General features: G+C 42.4%; 1 protein-coding gene and 1 non-coding gene across 2 annotated transcripts; both read right to left on the bottom strand.

Annotated features, from left to right (window-relative positions):
- Nucleotides 1–3,457: 3,457 nt before the first annotated feature.
- AIMP1 (aminoacyl tRNA synthetase complex interacting multifunctional protein 1) lies at nt 3,458–23,795 on the bottom strand. The gene is made up of 7 exons (XM_004612699.2): nt 23,646–23,795; nt 19,462–19,595; nt 15,590–15,703; nt 13,551–13,721; nt 12,747–12,958; nt 9,685–9,853; nt 3,458–8,078 (listed from the first exon to the last, which is right to left on the bottom strand). Coding segments are annotated over exons 1-7 (969 nt in total). The 5' UTR covers nt 23,648–23,795; the 3' UTR covers nt 3,458–7,911.
- LOC129406299 (small nucleolar RNA SNORA72) lies at nt 20,330–20,469 on the bottom strand. Its single transcript, XR_008630915.1, has one exon. It is a non-coding gene; the product is annotated as a small nucleolar RNA SNORA72 (small nucleolar RNA).
- Nucleotides 23,796–23,798: the final 3 nt, after the last annotated feature.

Here is a 23,798-nt window from a genome sequence, read left to right as displayed (position 1 = left end):
TCTAAATTATTTTGTATTGCTTGATCATTTTAATCCACTAAGAATAAAATGATCCAAAAAAGTTGCCTTAGAGGAAAGTGTGTGAAGATTGTTGTATTTCACTTGGGAGCAATTAATCCCATATATGTATGGGATTAGTATATATTTATATATATGGGATATATATATCACCCAGAAACTGCCCCAGTGCTGTGTAATCCCACCAATGGCCAACATCCAGAGACTGTAAAACCAGGCTCCCATACATCTCATAAAACTTGCTCTAGTGAGGGGTGTGTGTGTAGCTGGAAGCATGTGGCCGCAATGCAGCCGCATGAACTCTAATAGCCTAGTTCTCCCTCTTGGAGAACCTGACAAGCTACCAAGAGTCTATTCCCCGCACGGGAGAGCCTGGCAAGCTCCCCGTGGTGTATTCATATCCCTAATACAGGAAAAGATATATAAATATCTCTCAGAGCCCAGCAAGCTACCGAGAGTATACCACCCACACAGCAGAGCCTGGCAAACTCCCCGTGGTGTATTCAATATGCCAAAAACAGTAACAAGTTTCACAATGGAGATGTTACTGGTGCCCGCTCAAGCAAATCAATGAGCAACAGGACAGTGATAGTGATATATTATATATATATATGTATATATATATAAAATATGTATTTTTCCCTCCCCTAGATTGGCTGCCTTCCACTTTACACCCCATCAAATGTAGTGTGCTATTCTTGGTTCACCAGTGGTATAGAGTATGAAATGTCACTCCAGGATTTCTAAAATCTTAAATATAGTGATACAGTTGAGTATAATTTTTTTTTTTCTTTAACTGATTAGTGACTCTGGGTCTGGAGGCATCTCTGCAGTGTGTTGCGCTCCTCTGAGATTTGTGAGTCTCTGGATCATGGCTGTCAATGAGCTGATGACACCAAAGGCAGTTCATGGGCATGACTGCCAGGCTATAGAAAGCACAGGGAGATGGGGGGAGGTTGCCCATTCCCCATTCGGTGTGAACCTGGAGATTTCAGTCACTAGTCTCGCATACCTGGGTTTTTTAGCAGATCCACTCACGTTTGACGCTTGTCTGAGCCTGTGGAGATGGGTCGTGAACATGGCAGTGATTGAGCTCTGGCGGTTTTCGGCTGCTGGGGCTCTGTTGGGGCAGGGAGGGGGACTCACCTGCCCCCTCTGGGCTGCCTGTTGAGACAGCCTAGCGTGGGGTCGAGGCATCTCTGTGGTGTGTCGTTCTTGTTGCTCTCTTCCAAGATTTATTTGCGAGTCTGGATCATGGTCATTGATGAGCTTATATGGCACCAGAGCCCATTTTCTCTCCTTTTCCGTCTGTCCTCCTCAGGAAAAGTCTTTAGGATGTTCTTTCCTATCATCAGACTTTGCTGAGGTAGGACTAATTGATTCAGAATGATCTCTTGCACCTCTTCTGTTTCAAAAGTCCTACATCTCACCAGCTACAATGCATATAGTCTCCGGAAGGTTGCCATGATCTCTTTTAACATACAGCTGTCAGAAGCTCCATTCCACCCACTGCCACTGTTCTCTCCATTTGTCTCCATCTTCCTGAGTGCTCAGAGGTAGTTTCTGATGGGGCCGGGGGGAGTTGCCAGCAGTGCTCAGGGAGCCCAGGGGTGATTCTGGGCTCAGTCCACTGTGCTAGGAGGCATCAGCCTTACACCTGGGTGTGTGTGTGCCAGGGAGAGGGGCTGGGTGGGAAAGCACTGGGGGACCCGACTGGGGCTACGTACATGGAAGGTCCGCACTTCCACACTGAGCCAGCAATCCTCCTGGCCCCACTGAAGAATCCCAGCACAGTACCCAAGAGGTCTCTCCCCGCAGACAGTGCCCCTCCACGGGCCTTAGCTACTCCTCACATCAGCATCCTGGGTGTCAGCTGGTAAGAGGATCACAGGATCCTAGAAATCCTGGAGCACGGAGTCAACTCTTGCTGCAAATGTCTGCATTCTGTTTACTGCTTTTCCTGGACGGAAGGTCACCATGCCATTGACCTGAAGACAGTCCCCATTATCAGGGACAATCACCGTTTGCAACAAAAGAACCACGTGGTCAGAGTAAGTTCAAGGAAGAAGATGATGTCCAGAAAGTGCCTTTGGGGGCTGGAGAAATAATATGGGTAGGGAGCTTACCTTGATACCTTGTTCTGGGTTTGATTCTCAGGACCCCATATGGTCCCAAGGCCCACGACGAGTGGTTCCAGAGCTCAGAGCCAGGAGTATGCCTTGAAAACTGCCAGGTGTGACCCAAATCCAACAAAAAAAGAAAAACTTGTCTTTGGTATCCAGTCACCTTTACTGTTACCATCTGTAATTTGTAATTTTCTCTCATATCCCTTAGATGTCTAATCTGTACAGTATTTCTACCCGGAAGTCAAAAATCTACTGAACTTTTAATTCCAAACTGTTCTAACATTTAGAAGATTGGAACATGGTATACTTATGTTCTGCCCAGCTGAAGTCAGTCTCCTAATACACACCACGTGGGGCCCCAGTGACTGTCCTTCACATCAACAGCCCTGACCATCAGTACTGTTTTCTTCTAGAGAGATCACCCAGTTTTCAACTTCAGGCTTTTTGGGTTATGTTCACCTACAAGCTTCACGAATTTGCTTGGATTTTCCGTCCTACTGATAGTCCGAGATTTCACCGCTTTCACCTAAAGGCTTTCTGCATTGTAGTTACTGTTTTATGGTGCAGGGGATCAAACCTGCATCTCACACATGCAAACCTGTTTCTACCCTGAGCCTCGTCCTCTAGCCCAAAACTAATGTTTTTAACTTGCATCATTTCCCAGAGTCTCAAACTTATTAAAGCATCTGGAGTTTAAATAAACATCTCTAGTTTTGTTTCCAACATGTGTGCTGCTATTTTTTATGAAAAAAATACATGAAAGATGAAAGCTAAAGCAAAATGCTACCTCCACTAAAATGGCTCTGCTACACTTCACTGAAGGCGACTCTTTATTAATCTTTTTCAAAGAGAAGAAATCAAACAGTAGTGCTGATTTGGAATGAATCTCACACTGATCTTTCCAAATTACCCAGGTGTGAGAAGTCGAGTGTATATAAATGAACAAGTATCTGTGAAATATGTAATCGTAGAACTCAAAACTTAAGTGGATATCACTCTACTGGGATTTATGATCTATCCTAATGAAGCAGTGTAAAATGTAAAATTTGTCAAACCACCCTTGCTGCATATGAAGGCTCATCACACAAACGCCGATGTAGAAATAAGCAGACAGAGAGTAACAATTTGCGATTTGAACAGTTCTGGAAGCAGTGTGCTGTGATGGGAAAGGCAAGAGGGGTTTAGTTCCTTCAATAAAAGTGATGATTCTCTCTTTTTTTTTTTTGCATAACTGGGCCCTGCGCTTGTTTCTGCCACTGTTGCTAAGGACACTTGCCTGCCAGACAGGAAAGCCTGGCGATGAAGACATCAAATAGCATACATATTTTACTCAAAAACCAAGGGAACTAGGAGTACTCCGCGTTAGGGGAGGGTAAGAATAGGGGAAGAGAAAGAAAAATAGCAAACAAGGGAATACGTAAGAGTGAAAAAATATATGCAATAATTAATTCACACTCTGAAATTCCAGGTGGCTCACTTTCAAACCAACAATTATTTCACTGTTCTGGGCCCTATCTCCAAGTTTCTTCTGAGTTATACTCCTATGAATTATCACTGCCAAGATTTATCCAAAGGAAAAATTATAACTATAAAAAGTGCAGTAAGAATGTGTAAGCCATTTGCCAACTTCCATTCCAACAATTTTGTACAACTTTTTACACAGGCATGATAGACATCAGCAACTATCTGTTCACCGTTACTTTAAAAATTGGGCTAATTTTGCAATTAGCATTCCAAACAGGGTATACCTACGAAAAGCTGTTTCTGGCTTAAATTACTGAGTTATCAATAATGCAGCATCGTGTACCCTGAGCTTTGCAGCATGCTCCACAGGAAAGCTTTGGGATGCACCACAACTACCACCACCAAGGACTGAGAGTCAAGGTGCATGGCTCTGTGGAAAGGCAGCGCCGCCAAGAGCAGCAGCCGGTTTCTGCCAAGGGAATTCGTCTATGAACTCTTGCACAGCAAAAACACATTCTCTCCTCTCCAGAACCACTCCACAGAAGTTCTTAACGATCTCAACAATAGAACCTCTCAAACGCTTCACTAAATGAGTCACCTACATCTCCCATGTGAACTGCCAGAGCTGAGGTTTTTTTTTTTTTTTTAAATTTAGTACACTTTTTCCCTACGGTTTGAACAAGTTAACCCGTTCATTTAAATAAAAGAAACCACGAGACTGTCATGAGATTAAGTCGGTTACCTAGGAAAGTGCACAGAATTACCAAGAGTCAGAAGATAATGATGCCATACCACAGGCCTTTTTCTGTAATTCTTTGGGGCAGGGGGTGGGGGTAAAATGACTACCCTTAAAGAGGAAATTTAAAGGAAATTGACATATCTTAATAACAATTCATGGTGATTCAATAAATCCATGACAATAGACACTATTATTCACAGAGACCCCTTTGTGCTGGAAGGCAACAGTGAATCATTAAGTAAAATTTTGCAGAGAGCAAGGCTTTCTCCACAAGACGGCAACTTACAAAATAATTTTTAATGTAGTGGTTTAACTTGTTTGGGTGCCACACCTGGTGGTACTCAGGGTTTACTCTTGGCTCTCTACTGAGAGTCACTCTGGGCAGGGCTCGGGGGACCATCTGTGGTACCAGGAATCAAATCCCCAGGTGGGAGGCAAGCACTGCATCTAATCTGTTGTCTTTCTACTCCCTGAGTAATAATGACCGGCCAACCTAGATTTTGTTTTGTCTCTTGACCAAATTTTAGCTTTTGCCAGTGAGGTGGCTCAATGGGCCAATGTGCGCCTGGTCTGAGCGAGACCTAGGGGTCATCACAGGCACCACACACACACTGACACACACACGAAGGCAAAGTTTTAATTCTTACATGCCTGTGCAGGGCTTGGAAGCAGGACTTATTCTACCTGCTGGAGCGAAAGTACATAGCTAGTATTATGTACTTTAGATATATTTATATCTGTAAAAGATGCAACATAAAATTCCCCTGGGAGATTGAGGTGGCACAGCCATGCCCCGTGGGGATGGCACTGAACCACACTTGACAATGCTCAGGAATCACTCAGCCAGGGCCTAGGGGCTGTTCAGTGCAGAAACTAACAGTTGCCTACAGTCACACAGGCACTAAAGGGTCAGGAAACATATGTAATCATCTAGTTCAGAACCCATCAAGTTCTATGAGTTTCTTAGCATCTCTGAGGGTCCTCTTCAGACACAGGTCCTGGAAGCTGCCATCAAAGGCAGATTCTGGGCCAGGTAAGCTCACTCATGCTGCTCTCTGTGAGGACCCTGATGGTGAATGGCTTTCCCCTATCTACAACATCTACATCACTACGTCCTTCTGGTTATACTTCGATGAGCTATTTTGGAATATTTGTAAATTGTCTAAATGAATGTCTACATATTTTTAATAAAAACAAAAAGGTTTTCTTGTTGGACAATTAACTTTCTTGTACCCATATACTTAATGATGGGAACAACACAAAGAAACCTTTCCAACTTCATATTAAAATCAACATGTCCTAAAAATGACTCATCTCAAAAGCATAATCCACAAGGCACTTCTATGTACAAGGAAAGCTAGCATTCCCAATATTCACTTGAAGACAGTGGACCCACATTGCATAAGAAAGTCTCTTAAGGGAGGGTCAGTTTTCTCCCCAATTTAGTTTGCAAATACATAAACAGATGTCAAGAGGCACCAGCTGTTTAGCTGCGTCACCTAAAACCATCTGCTACTGTTGAAATCCGGTTGGATACCAGACAGAGCAAGAAGGGTTATGTCCAGTTCACTAACAGACATTTTCTTTCATAATCCGTGAGAGCTCTTTCATCTCAGCGATACAAATTAAAAAGTAAAGTTTTATGTTGAAAAAAAAAAAGACTAAATGGGATAAAACTGATTGACGCCTTTCTATAAACTGAAAATCTGGTTTCTTATAAACTCCCAATATCCTTCTCTCTAGAGCAGTCTTGCTCTAGACTATTTAAATGCCAAGATCTAGGGACTAGAGCGTGCTTCATTAGAAAAACTGATATGTAATTTAGAGAAAGTGAGGAGGAATTTCAAAAATTTGTAGTGAATACCCCTTCATGATAAAACTTCATGAATTTTAGTCACCGGTGGGTAAATCAGCTCCATGCCAATGCTACACGACACCTTGGGCTTTTACAAAAATATTAAACTTTGTTTTGTTCCCAGGTCCTAAGTGTAATATAAACTTAAATTTATCTATAAGGTCTGTTAGATAATTTGACCTGGCATAGAGTAAAATATATATTTCAGTCATGTCAGTAGTAGAAATATTCTTCTAAATATCAGAATTATATAAGATAATCTAATTGGGAAACATGAGAAAATAAACAATTGTAAAAGACTGTCCGAGTCTTTATTCCTAAGAGAATAGCATATCTCAAGTACAAAATAATTATTGAAATTCATTTTGAATTTAGTCATCAACAGATGTTAAAACTGCTCTGTTAATATTAAGTGTATTTTTTTTGTTTTGTTTTGCTTTTTAGAAAAGATGAAATTTTTATGGTGGTACCAAGCTGTGGCCTACCAACATTCCATTGACTCCAATAACTTTAAAATGTCTTTCATAAAAAAAAAAGTCACATCTTTTATGAAATCTGCACACATGATTAAAAAAAAAAAAAGCCTTTCCTTCTTATTAGGAGCTATGAAACAGCTACAGAACTAGAACTCTGTATGACTTTTCTTTGAAACAAGATCTACAGTCCTACCTCAAGAGCTGCATTTCAAATCATTAGTTATCATTTTCAAGGCTGGTGAACTTGAAATAGTAAATTCCTAAATTAATTTTCATCATTACTATAACATCTGGAACATGAGTGAAACAGGCATTTAACATCTTAATATACATGTATGTTGCTTTCTGAATATAATTTCTTTCACTTTCAGTAGACTGACACATAAGGACTCATTAACAAATAAAATTCTTATCCTAAATGTTTCACTAAAGGTAATAATTTAGTTAAGTGCCCAGAGACTCTTTATAAGTTAGTTATAAAAAGAAGCATTGCTGCTTTTACTACCAATTCATTAGGAATACATTAGCAACACTGTGCGAGGTGTTTCAGAGTTAGTCAGTATGACGAATTACTTTGCAGTGTGTAAAGAAAAAGTTCAATACAGTTGGAAATTTCAGTCTCCTAAAAAAGTACTATTAAGTATACAGTAATATTAAGTATACAGCATACGGTATATAGTAATATTAAGTATATATAATGTCTGGATTAGTTTGGCAGCAACAACAGTAAAGTTCAGAAGTCTCCTAGCTTTTACGTTATCTCTGGGTCTCTAGGCCCCACACTTGGTCATATCAGTATTATTAAGAGTAGTTTTTAAGCCTGACAGAACTCTAAACCGTCCTTTTTAAAGATGAGTTGGTATTTATAATACAGATTTACACTATAGAAAAATCAAAGGACTTAAATTCCATGCATTGCTTTCTCTAAATGTAAATAAAGAAACTAAATATTAAACTGGTTCAAGTTATCTAATAATAAAAATGAAAAATTGATTCATTAACCTGTACTCCTGCTTAAAAACAAATCACCACAAAACAGGAAATTTTGTCCCTATGTGATAAAAGATTCCAAAAGTAAAACGGTCGTGTTTCTCCAGTCAATAGAAAATAATACATACTTGGCAGCAGTTCAAGGCTAGGAGAGAAATAACACAAAACGAGCCAGTTATGTTTCAGGTTAATGAGTGACAAGGAAGTGTCTCTTTATTGTTATTGCCTCAGTAGCTGAAGCATTTACTTGATCCCGCTGTTGGCCATAGTCTGAGCTCGGCACACGCCCTTCCCCTTCACCTCGAAGGGGGCTCCTTTGTAAGTGGCCACACACTCGGCATTCGTGTGAAGGTCAGGCTGGATCTGCTCCCAAATCTTCTTCTTGGGATTGAGCTCCTTGTCAGGTTCTCCTATTAGGGGGAAAAATACAATTAACCTAGAATTAATAAACCGTCTAGAGAGACTTCTAGTGTCTTGGTAACAAATCCTGACCTTTATGAAGAAATCAAAAATTTAATACTGTATTTTTTATATCAACAGTTTATATTCTGGTGAAATAAAAATGATTTGTCACTTCCTAATAAATGTTAAGGTATCTTCTCGTGGGAGGTCCCAATATATTATATCTACTCTTATTTATCTACTCTTATATATCTACTCATAATTATTGGGGCTGAGAAAAAGCTCAATGAATCTATTCCCAAACTTATTAAAACAAAATATTGCAGACTTACATATATATGAAAAAAACAAATGGGAGCATAATTTGATGTGTATTAGTTTTATGTATGCCAGAAGCAGCTCATGCTTTACTATATACTTCAGAGTACAAAATAAATTAGTAGCTCACTCACATTATGTTCAAAAGATTCCTTATCAATACTGGTGCTGTTAAACATTCTGGAAGGTGGTGACTCCTCTGGGTTTCTGTGGGCCCATTCCACATGGGGAGCCCCTGAGGAGACGAGGGCTAGCACTTTCTAAATACCAGAAATACATATTGTTGTAGCAATTCGCACAACTGTTTTACACAAATCAAAACTGGGGTCTAGAGAAGGTAGGTTGTTCAAAGTTGTAGTTACCAACTGGACCAGGATTTGACACCAAAGCCCACGATCGACTGCTTCCTGAAAAACGTGTGCTTTAGGAAAGAACCAATTAATCCTCCTACATGTGAGGATAACGACCCACACCCTCTCTGAACAGTAACTCACACTATAAAGTTACAATCAGCAGAATACAAATACATTCTAAATGTAATCAATTGGGCTTACATATAACCAATGTAAGCAATCTTCTATAGAACAATAAGAAAGCAAAGCAAAGCTAATATAATATTTCTGGGGCTAGAGATAAGACTAAATTTGAAATGAATCAGTTCCACAAACAAGTTGCATGCTCCATTTCTCTAGCTATTTGTCGTTTGATTTCTTTTTCATTTTATTAAGTTTCTTTTTTATAAAGAAGAGAGTTATTCTCCATCTGCCAAGCATCTTTTCTCTTCCACTTCAAAGACACTTGAAACTGTCTCACACACCATGAATCTTCATGTCTTTAGAGGATTTTATCAGAAAAAAATCAGCAAAATGAAAGGAAGCTTCCTTTTCGATTATTAAAATAATAAGTTTTAACTTAAAAGGGAGTTTTCTCCACACCCTAAACTAAAAGCACATGCAGGTCATTATTAGATAAACTTTAGGAATGGTATTTCCCCATCTCAGAACTCTTAATCTCTTTGTCTTTCTATGCTATATTCTGCTCATCTACAGGTTCAATGAATTTACAGCAATTCATTTGTTCTACAGCCATATCATTTACTTTCTATTATCAGGTATTATAAATATGTACTTAACAAGACAAAATTGCTGAACTTTACATAACTGGTGCATTTGTGGTGCAGGTGTTAGTTGAGCTTAATGTGCCATGCATTGAATCGATGTTAAACTCAAACTTTACAAGCATTACTTAAATAAAAAAAAGACAAATCTAACTTAGATAATGCTAATAAACACTTACCAGGGAAAGCATCAAAAGTGATCCTGTCTCCGGGGACAGAGCCACTAGGAGGAGCCAAGATCTCGACCTTCTCTGGTGAGCTGGCGCACATCACCATGGCCTGCGACAGCACTCCCCGCATTTTCGCAGGTTTGAGGTTACAGAGTAAAACCACCATCCGATTTTGCATCTGTGAAACATAAACTGGTGACTACAGAGAGGCACTTATAAAATGAACATTATCGAGAATACACTTGTACATCTAATATGCTAGACTGATCTTTGTGTATTCCAAACTTACTCCTGTTATAAAGCCATACATTAAAAAAAAAAAACAAAAAACAAACAATTCCAAGAACTGTCAATGCCTTGGAATTGAAAGAGCTGAGGTAAAATACTGAGTGTTTTTAATACTCACTGAATGAACAACTCACTAAATATGACCAGAGTTTTGGTTCTGAATTTCAGATGCCATGTGTTAGCAATACAATTATAAACAGATAATCTTACTGTTTCCTTACAAAATAAATGATATTGAACTTAAGGAAATGTCACAAGGATTAATCGTAGCAAGCGTAAAAAGTATTTAGCATAGATTTGCACTAAAATAAGTTCACACTACTGTAACCATGTTAAACTATAACAAATTTAAATAGTTTTTTAAAATAACTAAAAGCACAAAATTTTTTTATGTATTTGGTCATTTTCAATATAAAAACAAGATTCAATGCTAATTATTTAACAATTCAAGCATTATTTATGTTGCAGGCTATTTCTATAATTTGTTACAGAACTGGAAAGAATTTTATTTAATTGTCAAAAGTTGGTGTGTCTGGAATAAGGAACGGTTATTAAAATTATTTCAGTAGGTTTAAAATAACAGGCAAAAGAATTAGTACTGCAAGAAAAAATATCAAAAAGGAGAAGCTCCACATAAAAGATGATCTTATAAATGTTATATGCAAATTTATCCCAAAAATTACATGATGAAAGAAAGTGAGCACAAGACATACTCAACAGGTCCTGGTTTTTGGAGATCTTCCTCAGTAAAACTACTCAAACAAGGGGCCGGAGCGATAGCACAGCGGGGAGGGCGTTTGCCTTGCACGCGGCCGACCCAGGTTCGATCCCCGGCATCCCATATGGTCCCCCAAGCACTGCCAGGAGTTATTCCTGAGTGCAAAGCCAGGAGTAACCCCTGAGCATCACTGGGTGTGACCCAAAAAGCAAAAAAAAAAAAACTACTCAAACAAGTTGAAAATGCCATGTAAATCTCAACATAACTAAGAAAAAGAGACAGGCTACCAAGAAACAATCTTTATGGATCAGATGACTGTGTTTGACTGTTACCTTAGAAAAACATACAAACTCAACAGGTGACCTAAACAATAATACATAAAAAAATTAAAAATTTGAAAAAAAGATGATAAATCCAACCTCAAAAGCTAATATGCCAGGGGGCTGGAGCTATAGCACAGCGGGAAGGGCGTTTGCCTTGCATGCGGCTGACCCAGGTTCAAATCCCAGCCAGCATCCCATTTGGTCCCCTGAGCACTACCAGGAATAATTCCTGAGTGCAGAGCCAGGAGTAACCCCTGTGCATCGCTGGGTATGACCCCCCAAGAAAGGCTAGTATGCCAAGTAAAGGGATGAGTGTCACTGGCCTTAGAGAATTCTTACTGGTACTGTCACGAGAGGCTAGACAAATGTGCACACAGCTTCATTTACAGATGTGAAAGGCACTTTCTCCAAAAAAGGAAACTAAATTTTGAGAACAGAAATAAGTCCCAGTGAGAAGGAGTTTCTCTAATCTGAGCTTGCTCATCATAATCAATTGGTCCTTTCTAGGATAACATTGGTTTGTCCTTTCAGCCTTACCACAGGGAGCTTAGGCTTATTGGGTTACTCCCATCACAGTGCTTCCACTCCTGTTTACTTATAACTTCTTTCTTTGTGCTCTGTTAACTTGGAAATATTGGTTTTCTCTTCTCCCTAAGTCCTTTGCATAGTTAATTCAGAGCAGTGTCCTTTTTGTATGGACACAGGAAGACAGTTAATACTATGCTTTTGTAACTTAGGAGTTACAAAAGCATAGTATTAACTCCAGATAATATTACTCCTGGTCATCTGTTTTCTCAACTTAAGCCTCGGTTGCCCTTACTTCTTAGCATCCCAAAAGCAGGGTCCCAACGAGGGACTGTATGGACCCAGGACAAGCAGTGAGTTACCCTGGCATCAAAATGGGCCAGGTCAAAAGTCCATAATACTTAAGAGCATGGTCACGGACAAATTCTGTCATGACCCAAAAAGTGATAATTGGATTATGACCCTGCTAGGGTTGGGAAAGATTAATCTGGCCTGAGCACTGTTAGTCGAACATCTATAGCGAGATGTCCCCAGGAGAGCCACCCTACACACTCAATGTATCTCTTCCTGTGTCCATACAGAATAACTCATATTAAGAGGTAGAATGAAGATGCTCATTAAGTTACTGGACTAAGGAGAGGAGGAACCCCCTAGGAAGTATTTCTGCCCTGGAGCCTGACTGGCAATCAGGAAAGGCTTCTGATATGTTGACTGTGCTACCAGAGAGGGGTGGTGGCTGCCCCCAGTGTGGGGAGATGGGGAGAGACTAGAGAGAGACCAGGGCAGCAAGATGGAGCTCAGAGAGACTAGCAAGGGGGACAGAGGAAGCAGACTGTAGGGGAAGAATGCAGGAGCAAGCGCACGGAGAGACGAGACACGGGTGCGAGAGGGAGAGCGGAGAGAGGAGCGGGAGAGACAGGAGAGGGGAGTGAGGGGCAGTGTGAGACTGGCACAGGAGCGTGGGGAGAATGGAATACACAGCAACTGATCATCAACCCACCAGCTTGGCCCAGGCTTCCTCCTTCATCTGCTCATGGCAGGGGCCGCCCCACTCCCGGGGGGCCGCTGAGGCTTTCCCGAGCCACCAGAGACCAGACACTTTCCTCCAGGGCTTCTTTTTCTGTGGGACTCATCATATTTAACCCAACCAATACTGGCACATTAAGGTCAGAAGACAGTGATGTGCATGAGGCAAAGTAATTTCAACTGCAGATTACCTGTTCAAGAGGCACGTGATTCACCAGACCACTGACCACTGTCCTCGGGGCCGCTTCTCCAACATCCACTTCTTCTACATACAGAGAATCTGCATCAGGGTGTTTCTTGGCAGTGACGATACAGCCAATCCGAAGATCCAGACGGGAAACATCTACTGGCTTAGAGTCAGCATTTCCTGCTACTGCTTGCTGTTTTTTTTCCTTTTTCTCTCCTAAAAATATTTATAAATGAGCAAATATAGAAATAAAATGAAAATAACTATAAAGAAACCTCAGAGCATTGATTCTCATTAGTTTAAAAGAATTTCTGCCTTCCTTCGTTTAAGTTTAAAAAAAAGAGGAAAAAAAGAACTGTTCCAGTCAAACATCTGGGACCCTACTTTAGCTGTTGTTTTTTTCTGTTGAGTAGTTACCTAGATTTCTAGTGAAGGACTGAACAGAAGTGACCAAGCACGTGTCACGGGCCAAATCCAACCCACTGACTGCCTTTCTCCCGGGGTATTCTCGGGCCCAGCCTGTTTCCTCAGCTCTGGATTCCTCGCGCCTCCTGGGCACGACGGCAGCACTGTGTTGTTTTGCTCAATACCTCAGGGCGTCCAAAGCTGAACAGAGTTAACAGAGTGATACTTTACAGATTTGCCCTTCCCTAAGGCATCCTAATTTTTGCCTTACATTCATTTTTAATCTACACATTACAATTTGAACTTGATTTTTATACCACTATTTCTATACCACAGGGAAAAAAAAACGTTGATATTATATGATAATCCAGTTGAGTCAAATAAACTTTCAGGTTAGAAATACCTTTCTTTTCGGTTTTCTCTTTCACCTTTTTTTCTTCTCCTCTTCCCCCTTCCTTTATCTGTTCTTTAGGACCAGATGGCACGGGTGTCACTGAGACAGACTGAATCACCTTGCCAGAAACCGTACCATTAGTTTGCAGTGGAGTACCAGATGGAAATGGTATTTGTTTCACTGGAACAAACAAAAACAAGACAATGACAGTTAAACTAATATGAAAACTAAAGATCTACCGTAAATGTAAATTTTTCAAAACAGATTTCACCATAGTTGATAGTATCAACTAGATTATAAAAAGGCTACCAAGAAAATAATAAAATAATCACAATAAAATACAGGGTTCTCATTAATCAATGTCTAAAATTTGACAAAATTACGGATAGCAGTAATGGCTAATATCCATGATACAATGCCTTATATCCTGTTCTAAATGCTACATGTGAACTAATATGTGCACTAAGAAATAACTTCTATTCATAGTCCCACTTATATAAAATTTAAAATCCTAGCTCATCACACAGACAGTGAACAGTAGAGGAAGAATGTACACTGGAGCAGCGTGCCTGCAAAGACCACTCTCTTCTGTGTTTGCTTTGGGTGACTTTCCTTATTGAACAATCAATTGGGAAGCATTTTTGTTCTTTTCAAAAAGGGGTCATTTCTACATCAGAATTAACGGGGCCACGTGAATGATCCGCAATTCTACACCAAAGAGACTAAAGGGAAAGAGTGGGGAGAATCAGAAACCACTGGTCTAGGCCCGGTGACAGGAGGGGGTTCACTGGTCTTCTGTGGACCATCAGGAACCATGCGGGGTCCCTGGGGCCTAAAGCAGCTGCAGGCCAGCGGCAGTTCCCAGCACTGCAGGCCGCAAGCAGCACGACAGCTACGGGGCCAAGCACTCACTGCTGACCCGGTGGGCCAAGTCCTGCCCGGAGTGGCCCCTGGGCTCCCGCCCTCCCCAGCAGCCAATCACCACCCCACCGGCAGTGAGCAGAGCTCTGCCTTGCTGCAGGTGTAAAGGCCGCGGAGGTCAGGCACGTGGGACTATATGACCTTGTGAGAAGACACTGTTTTGAGCTTGGATTCGAGTTTGGCTTAGATTTTGGTCAATGCTCAGACTACTCTGCTAAGGCTTATTTTTAAGTTCTCCAGCGACTAATGCTTCTTTTAGTAATGTGGAGGCCTATCTTTCCCTAATCTACATTTCTTCCTTAGACATACAGAATTCAACACATCAGTTCATTGGTTTATTTTAACCTTTCATTAATAAAATTAGAATTTAAGAGTTTAATGTCTAAAAGGCAATCTTCAAGAGCTCTGACAAATAAAAAGCAGTTTTATAGTATCAATATTTTACTGCTTGTTTAACTCTTTATCTGTTCCAAATCTCATAGTTTTACAAATATCAATTAGTTTTAAATTTTCTTGTGACAACATTTTCCACTCTTAAGTTTTCAGTTTAACTATTATCAGTCCTTACTTTTACTTACTTAAGATTAGACTCGTACTAGAGCATTCCAAATAACTCACCGACAGAATAAAAACAGGCTCTTACTATACTTGAGCCATCTTAACTCATCCACGGAGATTTTCTACAATGAATGATCAAAAGCATTGCTATGTGGTATGTTGCAATCAGTGATATGCTACTACTGTTATTTTGTATCTAAGTTAATCTAGATTTAAAAGTTCATAATTAAAATTTTGTGCAATAGTTGAATGATAATCACTTCACATAGACAATGAACACGATTTTAAACAAATTAAGATAAACCTAAATAAATGTTAACTGAACATTATTGTGTTTTTTTTCAGTAACTATTCACTGAAACAAGGGATCAAAAGCTCAGGATGTCAAACTCAGCTTTGCCACAGAGGGGGCGATCCGCCCAAGGTAATTTTCTGTTCTCACACCTCCCTTCCTGTGTGAGTAAAGGAAGGTGAATGTAAAAGGGCTGCTGAGAGGATAAGGTGAAAAATCAAGCATAATACCCAACAACAAATAATAGAAGAAACTAATCATTTCTAGATATAATCACCTCCGTTCTGAATTTCTGCCTGAATCAGCTCCTGTTTCAAATCTTCAATTTCTTTCTTCAGTTTAGCATTTTCAACACGAAGTTTCTTCTCTTCTCTCAAAGTCGCTTGTAAAACTAGAACCAAGACAATCCAACTAAGACACAACTGTCTCTTAAAAAGTTCCTATAGGTAGTCACAATAAACATGTACAGGATGTTTTGCCAGGTCTTCTCTATCAATTTAGTACTTATTAAAATAACTTGATAGTTAAAAGAGAAAAGGGAGTAAAACAGTGAAATAATGGAAAAGGCTTTGTGAGCCATTTCCCTAAATCTATAAAGATGCTTAATGAAAATCAGATAACCACCTTTCATTACTATAGCTATATTAAAGGGCGGCAGAGTCTCTTGCCTGCAAGCCTGGCTGTCTTCCCCGGGGCCCCTCGGAGGAGATGGGTTCCGGCTTCCCTCCCCACCTCGAGCAGAGCTCCCAGTGGCCGAAGACCACCGGAACCTAGCTACAGCCATGCTCAAGGCCACTCTCCACACGACTGAATAGGCCTCATGCATGAAGGTACCTGCAGAGGAACTCAGGTGTGTGTAATCCCATCAACGGCCAACATCCAGAGAATTAAAAGCAAGTTCCCAGAAGCGATATCTTTAGCCTACTTCTCCCTCTGGGAGAAACTGGCAAGCTTCTGAGAGTTTCCTGCCCACATGGGACAGCCTTGCAAGCTCCCCATGGTGTATTCATATGCTAAAGCCAGTAACAAGCTGGATCTCATTCCCCTGACCCTGAAAGAGCCTCCAGTGCAACATCATTGGGAGGACCGGAGTTGAGAGAGACTTCTGAGATCTCAGGGAAAGGACAAATGAGAGGTTACTGAGCTGGCTCAAGAAATCCACGATTAACAGGATTTCGTGATTCATGTGATTCGTGATAATAAAGGGCAATGACAATGTAGAAGCTAGACACAAAATATTACTGGTAAACTGTAAGAAATACAAGGATAAGATAGAAATCTAAGAACAAAAGTATTTCCATTTCCATTTTTCTAGTTATTAACATAACAGAAACTGAATCCTCCTCTTTTCTATCTCACACTTCTCAACTTGAAAGGCTCAATCCGTTACAGAGTGTCGAAGCTTTGCTCCAGATGTGTATGTGTTAAACTTCTGTGACATCTGTACAACTAAGCAATGGAGTGAATGTTAACAAAGAAGACCCTCAATGGCAAGGCCCTCAGTTGCTTTCAAAGTCTACGGGGACATTTCTGGTACACGTACACGTACATGTACACGTGCGTGCACGCACACACACGCACACACACACACACACACACCCCATTTCTGGTATACACACATACACACACATACACACACACACCTAAAAACAAAAAACCAAGAGTCAGCACTGGCATCCACTAAGCAGGGACACTAGACACTCCCGCCAAAGGAAGAGGTGCCTCACGTTGGTCGTCTTTGTGTTACCCACTGTGCATCTGCACAGGTGAAATGCTGTGATTATTGTGATTATTCCAGCCTCTATCTTACTTTATAAACATATACACATACAGTTTCTCTTTTTTTTCCTTTTTGGGCCACACCCACAGTGCCCAGGGTGTACTGCTGATGGGCTCAGAGGACCCTGCACGGTGCCAGGGATCAAACCTGGTCACCAATACACAACACAGGTACCGGGCCCTCTCTACTATCTTTCTGGCCCCAGACATATTCTTAAAACATTTTAAAAAAATCATATTCCAGGGGCTGGAGCGATAACACAGCAGGTAGGGTGTTTGCCTTGCACGCAGCCAACCCGGATTCGAGTCCCAGCATCCCATATGGTCACCCAAGCACCGCCAGGAGTAATTTCTGAGTGCAGAGCCAGGAGTAACACCTGAGCATCGCTGGGTGTGACCCCCCAAAAAAAAATCATTCCAAATTTTCTAGACAAAGTCTAGTCTGCACAAATCTGACCTAAGGAATCATCCATTATCCTGAGGGCGCAGGGTGGCGTGCTGGCAGAGTGCATGTATTCTGTGCAATAAAACATAACTTACACAGCTGCTGGGGTCTAAACTGTCAACACAAAGGCAGACGACACACCTTCCTGCCACAACTGCCACTACAACTTCTAGCACTCTTGAAGACTCCATGAGTGTGAGCCATGAAACATCCGACTACCAACATATTTCAGGCAGCTCTGCTGAGTGCCTCCTCGGTTTCCTCTGCATTACGTGGAGGATTATATATAAGTACTATGGAACTAAATGTAAAGAGGTAGGTTATTTTAAAGAAATATCTTCTCTCAAGATAGCAGAAAGTTTTAAAAAATATTGATTTAAAAAAATGACAACAAAATCACAAATCACCAGGATAAGCCACCAACAAATTTAAATAATAAAGGTGAAAAATAATGATGCAAGAGAGTTGTTACTTTGACTTGGTGGGATTCTGTTTGGTTCTGGCCATACTTGGAAGGAAATATTTCTGGCACTGCTCAGGGGATTATCTGGGTACCCTGAATTGAACCTCAGTCGACCATATGCAAGGAAGCGCTCTACCCTCTGTATAATATCTCGGGCCCCTACTTTAACTTTTTAATTAGAAAATTGAAATGCTGGTCAAGATGGTAAAAAAAAAAATCTTGGTGAAAAACTGAGATAGAAATCAGTTTGTAACAGATCATATCACAAAGAAGCAACTGATTACCAAAATCTCTTCAATTTACTAATGGAAAGAAATTAAGTGTTTTTTCAAAAATCAAATGAGCCAAAGAATTAGCACCTGGGCTAAAGTGCTTGTCTAGCATGGAGCTGACCAGGTTCGAGCCTGGTTGCTGCATACGGTTCCCTGAGCAGCACTAGCAGGGATACCTAAGCCCAGAGCTAGGAGTTATGTTGATAGTAAAAAACTATCGGGGTATGATAGTGGGTCACACCCCCGAGCATGAGGGGGTGTGACCCACCAAAACACAAAGACAGAGGAGCCCCCTGAGCGACGGACAGTCAGGAGTCACGGCTCCCGCCTCCCGTGCAAGCCCTGGCACCGCAGGGCGCCGTGGGAGCTGGCGGGTGGAGCTGGAGGCCCAGGCAACGCCAGGTAGCCCGGGACCCCGCACAGTACGGTCCTTGCAGCACCTGGGCCCTGAGTCCTGCACAGAACCGGCAGCCGTGCTGGCCAGGCAGGAATTTCTGGGAGTGGCTCGTGGGCCCCAAGTATGACTGAAAGCACCCTACAAATCAATCAAAATTTTAACAGCAGAAACTCAATGTGTTTTTGGAATACATCACAATAATTTCTATATGCACAGTAAAAATTAAAAATTCATTTCAGAAAATGCCCTTAGTAAATTTAGTATTAAAGTAAAACCCTCTTTTGGCGGGGGCTGGAGCGATTGCACAGTGGGTAGGGCGCTTGCCTTGCATGAGGCCGACCTGGGTTCAATTCCCAACATCCCATATGGTCCCCTGAGCACTGCCAGGGGTAATTCCTGAGTGCAGAGTCAGGAGTGACGCCTGTGCGTTGCAGGGTATGACTCAGAAAGCAAAAAAAAGAAAAAAAAGTAAAACCCCTTTCTTACAACCTTGGTAAGAGGAGATAAGAGTTTAAATCTGATTCACCCAATCTTTGCAATTTCTAATTAAATTCTATACCAATTTACTTTAAACATCTTCCTTCAGCAGTCTTAAAGCAATACTTTTTCTCGACGTAGTCACTGCAAACCAATTCTAATTTTTCTTAATCACAGAGCTAGTTCAAAAACAGGATATTAAAAAAATCTAAATCTGTAATCAAGTAATGACCAATAATTTTTGTGGTAAGCATTTTTTTTACTATCAACATATGAATTCATTAGTTATATCTGTATGAAATCCCAAAAGGCTTACTTGCTTTCTCCTTAAGGAGAGAAACTTGCTGCTTAAGATACTCAATAATCTGATCTGCCTCAGCACCCTTCTGCTCCAGCCTCTTCAGGACAGCATCATTAGTTGCCATTTTCACCAGGAATCGGCAGAAAATCCTAAGTGAGAAAATGAAAGTGATAAGTAATACTATAAAAGAAACAAACTTACTGTACAGATCACCAGAAAAGCTCTCTGAAAGGAGAAACATGTCATACCATCACAGAATGTATTAGAAAACACTGTCCCACGTGGAGAAACAAACTGAGTGGGTAGAAATCTACAAAGACTACTTAATACCTGCTTGGAAGAGAAAAATTTATTTTTCACTGAAGGCAGGAATTATGCCACTCAACCACACTTTAGGGTAGAGAGTTAAAACAACAACAGAATTTAAATGCAGGGCTGGAGAGATAGTGCCGTGTTTAAGGCACCTGCCCGGCCAGGTCGGATCTGATCCTGAGCACGACATATGGTGGCTTGAACACAAGAGCCAGGAGTTAGTCCTGAGCACAGCTGGGTGTGGACCCAACACCAACACCAGCGGAATACTAAATGTATGTATGTTTTTGCATAATTTGTAGCTTTTATTTTTCAGGCCAAAAAAAATAATAATAGTAATATGAATATGAAATTACACCTTAGAAAAAAGTCAATTTGCAACAGATATGAAAAATACATTAATTGAAAAATAGTTTTCACACATTTCTTAAGCAGATGCAGAAACTCATTTGCTGAAAGAATAGAATAATGAGTTCAGATACTGGCTTTTATACAAAAAACATTTTTTATATGTAAGAATAATTTGAAAGATAGAGATATAAATTGCAGGCCAAGAAAAATGTATTAAAAAAATTATCCTCAGCATTTATAATACAAGTAGGTAGAAAGCTAGGTCTGGGGGACACACGTATGGTCTTACTTTATATCTATACAGCAAATGTTTAGCCTACTCCAAATATTAGAAAACCTTAACAGCGAAAGCTTTTGCGAAAGACTATTTCATTGAGTTGGCAAATCTATTACCTACGAAGGTAACAAATATGAATTAAATCAAATGCCCTCTTCTCTTCTTTCTTGAAACATGACAGTTCCTTGGTATTTCCAGCTGATGTGCCCGGCCCAGATTCACCTGCACCGCAGCCCCCACACAGGTCAGGCTGTCCGAGCCTGCGGGCAGACTGGACTCAGCACTCCGTCCTGACACTCACCAGTGCTCCCAGCAAGTATCTGAAACTCATAACCCCAGTTTTACCCAGAGCCCCTGATTATAGTCATGTTACGGACGTAAGAGAGCAAGGATAAGTGTGCTCTTTATTCAAGACAAATGGGGAAACACAGTAACCAAGCAATTTTTAAAAGGGGGCTATGTTTGAGCCCCTTTCTTTATTACTAGCATAACACTGCTCAGAGCCGAGACCATCTCTCACCACTCAGTTGAGTGCTCACTCCAATCCTGGGTGCCAACTGCTCCACTCAAAATTGTTCAACAAGTAAAAGCTGAATTTCCAAAATGTTTAGCTTCTTTACTTTGCTCAGAACTCTTAATATGCTAATATACACAGTTTCCCATTATGAGGACTGAATAATAGGGTAGATAGTATCTGGACAGGCTTTATCACGGACTGTCCACCTGCTTTACACAGATCATCTATGAATACTATAATCATCCCTATAAAGCAAGAGGAAAACTTGAATTAAAGTTAACGCATCTCAGGTCATATGCCCAGCCAGCCAATGAGGACTACGACTCAGATATGTCTGGTCTAGGAGATATGAAATACCAAAGTTTTATTCATCCAACCTGGAAATACCTTGAATACCCATCAACCACTAAGCAGATAAATAACAGCAGCATCATTCAGTGCAGGTGCTATTTCAGCCTAAGAAAAAGGAGCACTGATCTATTAACAACATAGGTGAATCTTAAAATGCTTCTTTTTGGTTGAGGCTGAGGAAAGCCACACTCAACCATGGTTCCTGGCTGGGGGGGGAGGGTCACTCCCAACTATACTCAGGAATAGGGATTTGAGTCCATCTAGGTTTGAGATGACTAGAGAGCTCAGCAGGCTGGCGTGTGCGAGGTTGGCTTTTTAAAGCCAAAGCTGTAATTTCTCCAAAATATCGAATCACTTCCCAGTCACAGAATAGCAGCCCAGGAACCGCTGGCGGTTCTTCACACTCCTGTTCTCTGAAAGGTTTGGGAGTGTGCACTAAGAAAATGCTACAGTCTTACTAAAAGACAGACTACAGGACAACTGCACACAAAGCAATTACAAAATACAACATTACGCAAGGGGAAAAAAAAAACAGTACTCTGGGTACGTTTCTGAAGTTTAGATGATGGGAAAGTGATTTTCACCCTTTACGTTTTTTTTGAAGGGGTGGGAGCCTCCCTAACAGTGCTCTGGGGCAGAGGGTTGCTCCCCGGAGTACTCAGCCAGGAGGATGGGACGGCTCACTGCCAATGAGACGCCCCCGCTGTCTGGGACTACCCCCGATACTAATTAACATGATTCTGAACATTTCAGATAAAAGATTTCTGGAGAAGCATGGTCTAAATTATTCTGCCCCTTTATACTCTGTTCTTCTCAATATCTCACTATCATATTTCATCAACCCCTACATCAAGTCATAGTCAGGGGACGATGATCTTATCAAATAAATGAACTTAGACTACATTTAATAATTAAAACATACATTTCAGACCTATAATTAACTTTAGATTAAAAACTTCCTGTTCCAGTGCTCAATGTCAAAATCAAATAAAAACAAATCCATTGCTTTGGAATGAAAAGTTTCAGTGTCACCAATTACAAAAGGACTCCAATCACAAGATGCTCTGCATTTTACATACCACGAAAGGAAAAACAAACCAAAACATCGATTTAGAGGCGTGGTCAGGGGCACCTGCCTTGCACGCACAGGCCTCCAACCCAACCGCAGCTGTGTGACCCTCCACGCACCACTGGGCGTGGCCAGGGGCCCCAGCAGAGCAGGGCACAGCGCCGGGGGCCCTCCGGGAACTCTGCGCACTGCTGGGCCTCACCAAACCCGCTGACCCAGCGCCTTGCGGATCACGGGGGATCACGGGGCGTTGCACCTGAGCCGAGGGACACCGCCGCCACCCAAACGCCACACCTCTCTAACCATTGCAACAGGCTTCAGCAGGCACACCCGTATGACCACCGAGCAGAAGGTCTACTGACATTTAGTCACTTTTTAAAAATACATAGGGGTGGGGGGGGGTGTAGCTGTCCTGGACCCACATCCAGTGGAGCTGGGGTTACTCCTGACTCTGTGCTCTGGGGACAGAAGTCCAGCCTCCTGTGTGCAAACCCAAGCACTCGGCCTCTTGGGCGCTTTCCTGCTCCTACCTTATTATTATTTTTCTTTTCACCTTACCCCACGCCTCAACCTGTGCTCCGGAATACACAGGAACTTTTCACCCTAGTGGCAGGTCGCTCCTAAAGGACATTGAGAATGAAAATTAAACTCCACGTAGAAACAGGAACGGCTGCGGCTGGCTGAACACGGATGCCACGTTCAAGGCAAACCCCGAAGCTTCCCACTGCTCTTACCAACCCGCCGGGGCCCCTCCGACCCGCTCCCTGCTGCGGGGCTGGTGTCCCCTCCGCACCCACACCCGCACCCCCCACCCCTCCCCTAACGCTTCTTAGCCCAGGCCGCAGCTCCCACGGCCACCCCGACTCCACGGGGAAGCGCAGGACACGCTCGGCCCCGCAGCTGGGGGCGCGGCTGGAGCTCAAACCTCCCACGGACTAAGCTCGGAGAAACTCAAACCGGCTCAAATCCGCCCCGAGCCCCGTGCAAAGACCCCAGGGCGCGGCCACGCGCTAACCCGGGTCCGGTCAACTCCAAAGCGCCCACTCCGGTGTGCAACCCCCACCCACTGGCCACCGACCACCGGCGTGGGCAGGCTCCCCCGCGGCCCAGCCCCTTCCCCGGGCCCCCCGCCCCCACCAAGGGCGCCCGAGCCCCCCAGGGCCTCCGAGAGCCCCTGCCCGGGCCCTGCTGCTCCGGGCCCGGCCCCGCACGCCGGGTCACGCCCGCAGCCGCGCCCCGCGGCCCCCGACGACCCCCGCACCCCGGGAGGAGCTCACGAGCACGCCCCGCCGGCCCCGAGACCCTCCCCGGGCGCCACTCACATGGGGCGGTGGGCACCACGGCCGTGCACAGCCTCCGCCGGCGCCACGGCCTCCCGCGCGCCGCGCCGCGAGCAAGGACCCCGCCGGGCTGCCCCCGCCGAACGCCTGAGCCTGGCACAGTTTCGACGCCTCCGCCTCTCGCTCTGCGGCCGC

The sequence above is a fragment of the Sorex araneus genome, chromosome 6, assembly GCF_027595985.1.
Source record: "Sorex araneus isolate mSorAra2 chromosome 6, mSorAra2.pri, whole genome shotgun sequence".
Classification (NCBI taxonomy): domain Eukaryota; kingdom Metazoa; phylum Chordata; class Mammalia; order Eulipotyphla; family Soricidae; genus Sorex; species Sorex araneus.
The sequence above is the reverse complement of the archived record's forward strand: the minus strand, read 5'-3'. Positions and strand labels throughout refer to the sequence as shown.

Coding starts and splice junctions, on each gene's coding strand:
- AIMP1 (XM_004612699.2), bottom strand. Junction 13,722..15,589: donor GGCAGAAATTCAGAACGGAG/GTGATTATATCT, acceptor TGTTTGTTCCAG/TGAAACAAATACCATTTCCA. Junction 12,959..13,550: donor AGAGAAAACCGAAAAGAAAG/GTATTTCTAACC, acceptor AAATATTTTTAG/GAGAGAAAAAGGAAAAAAAA.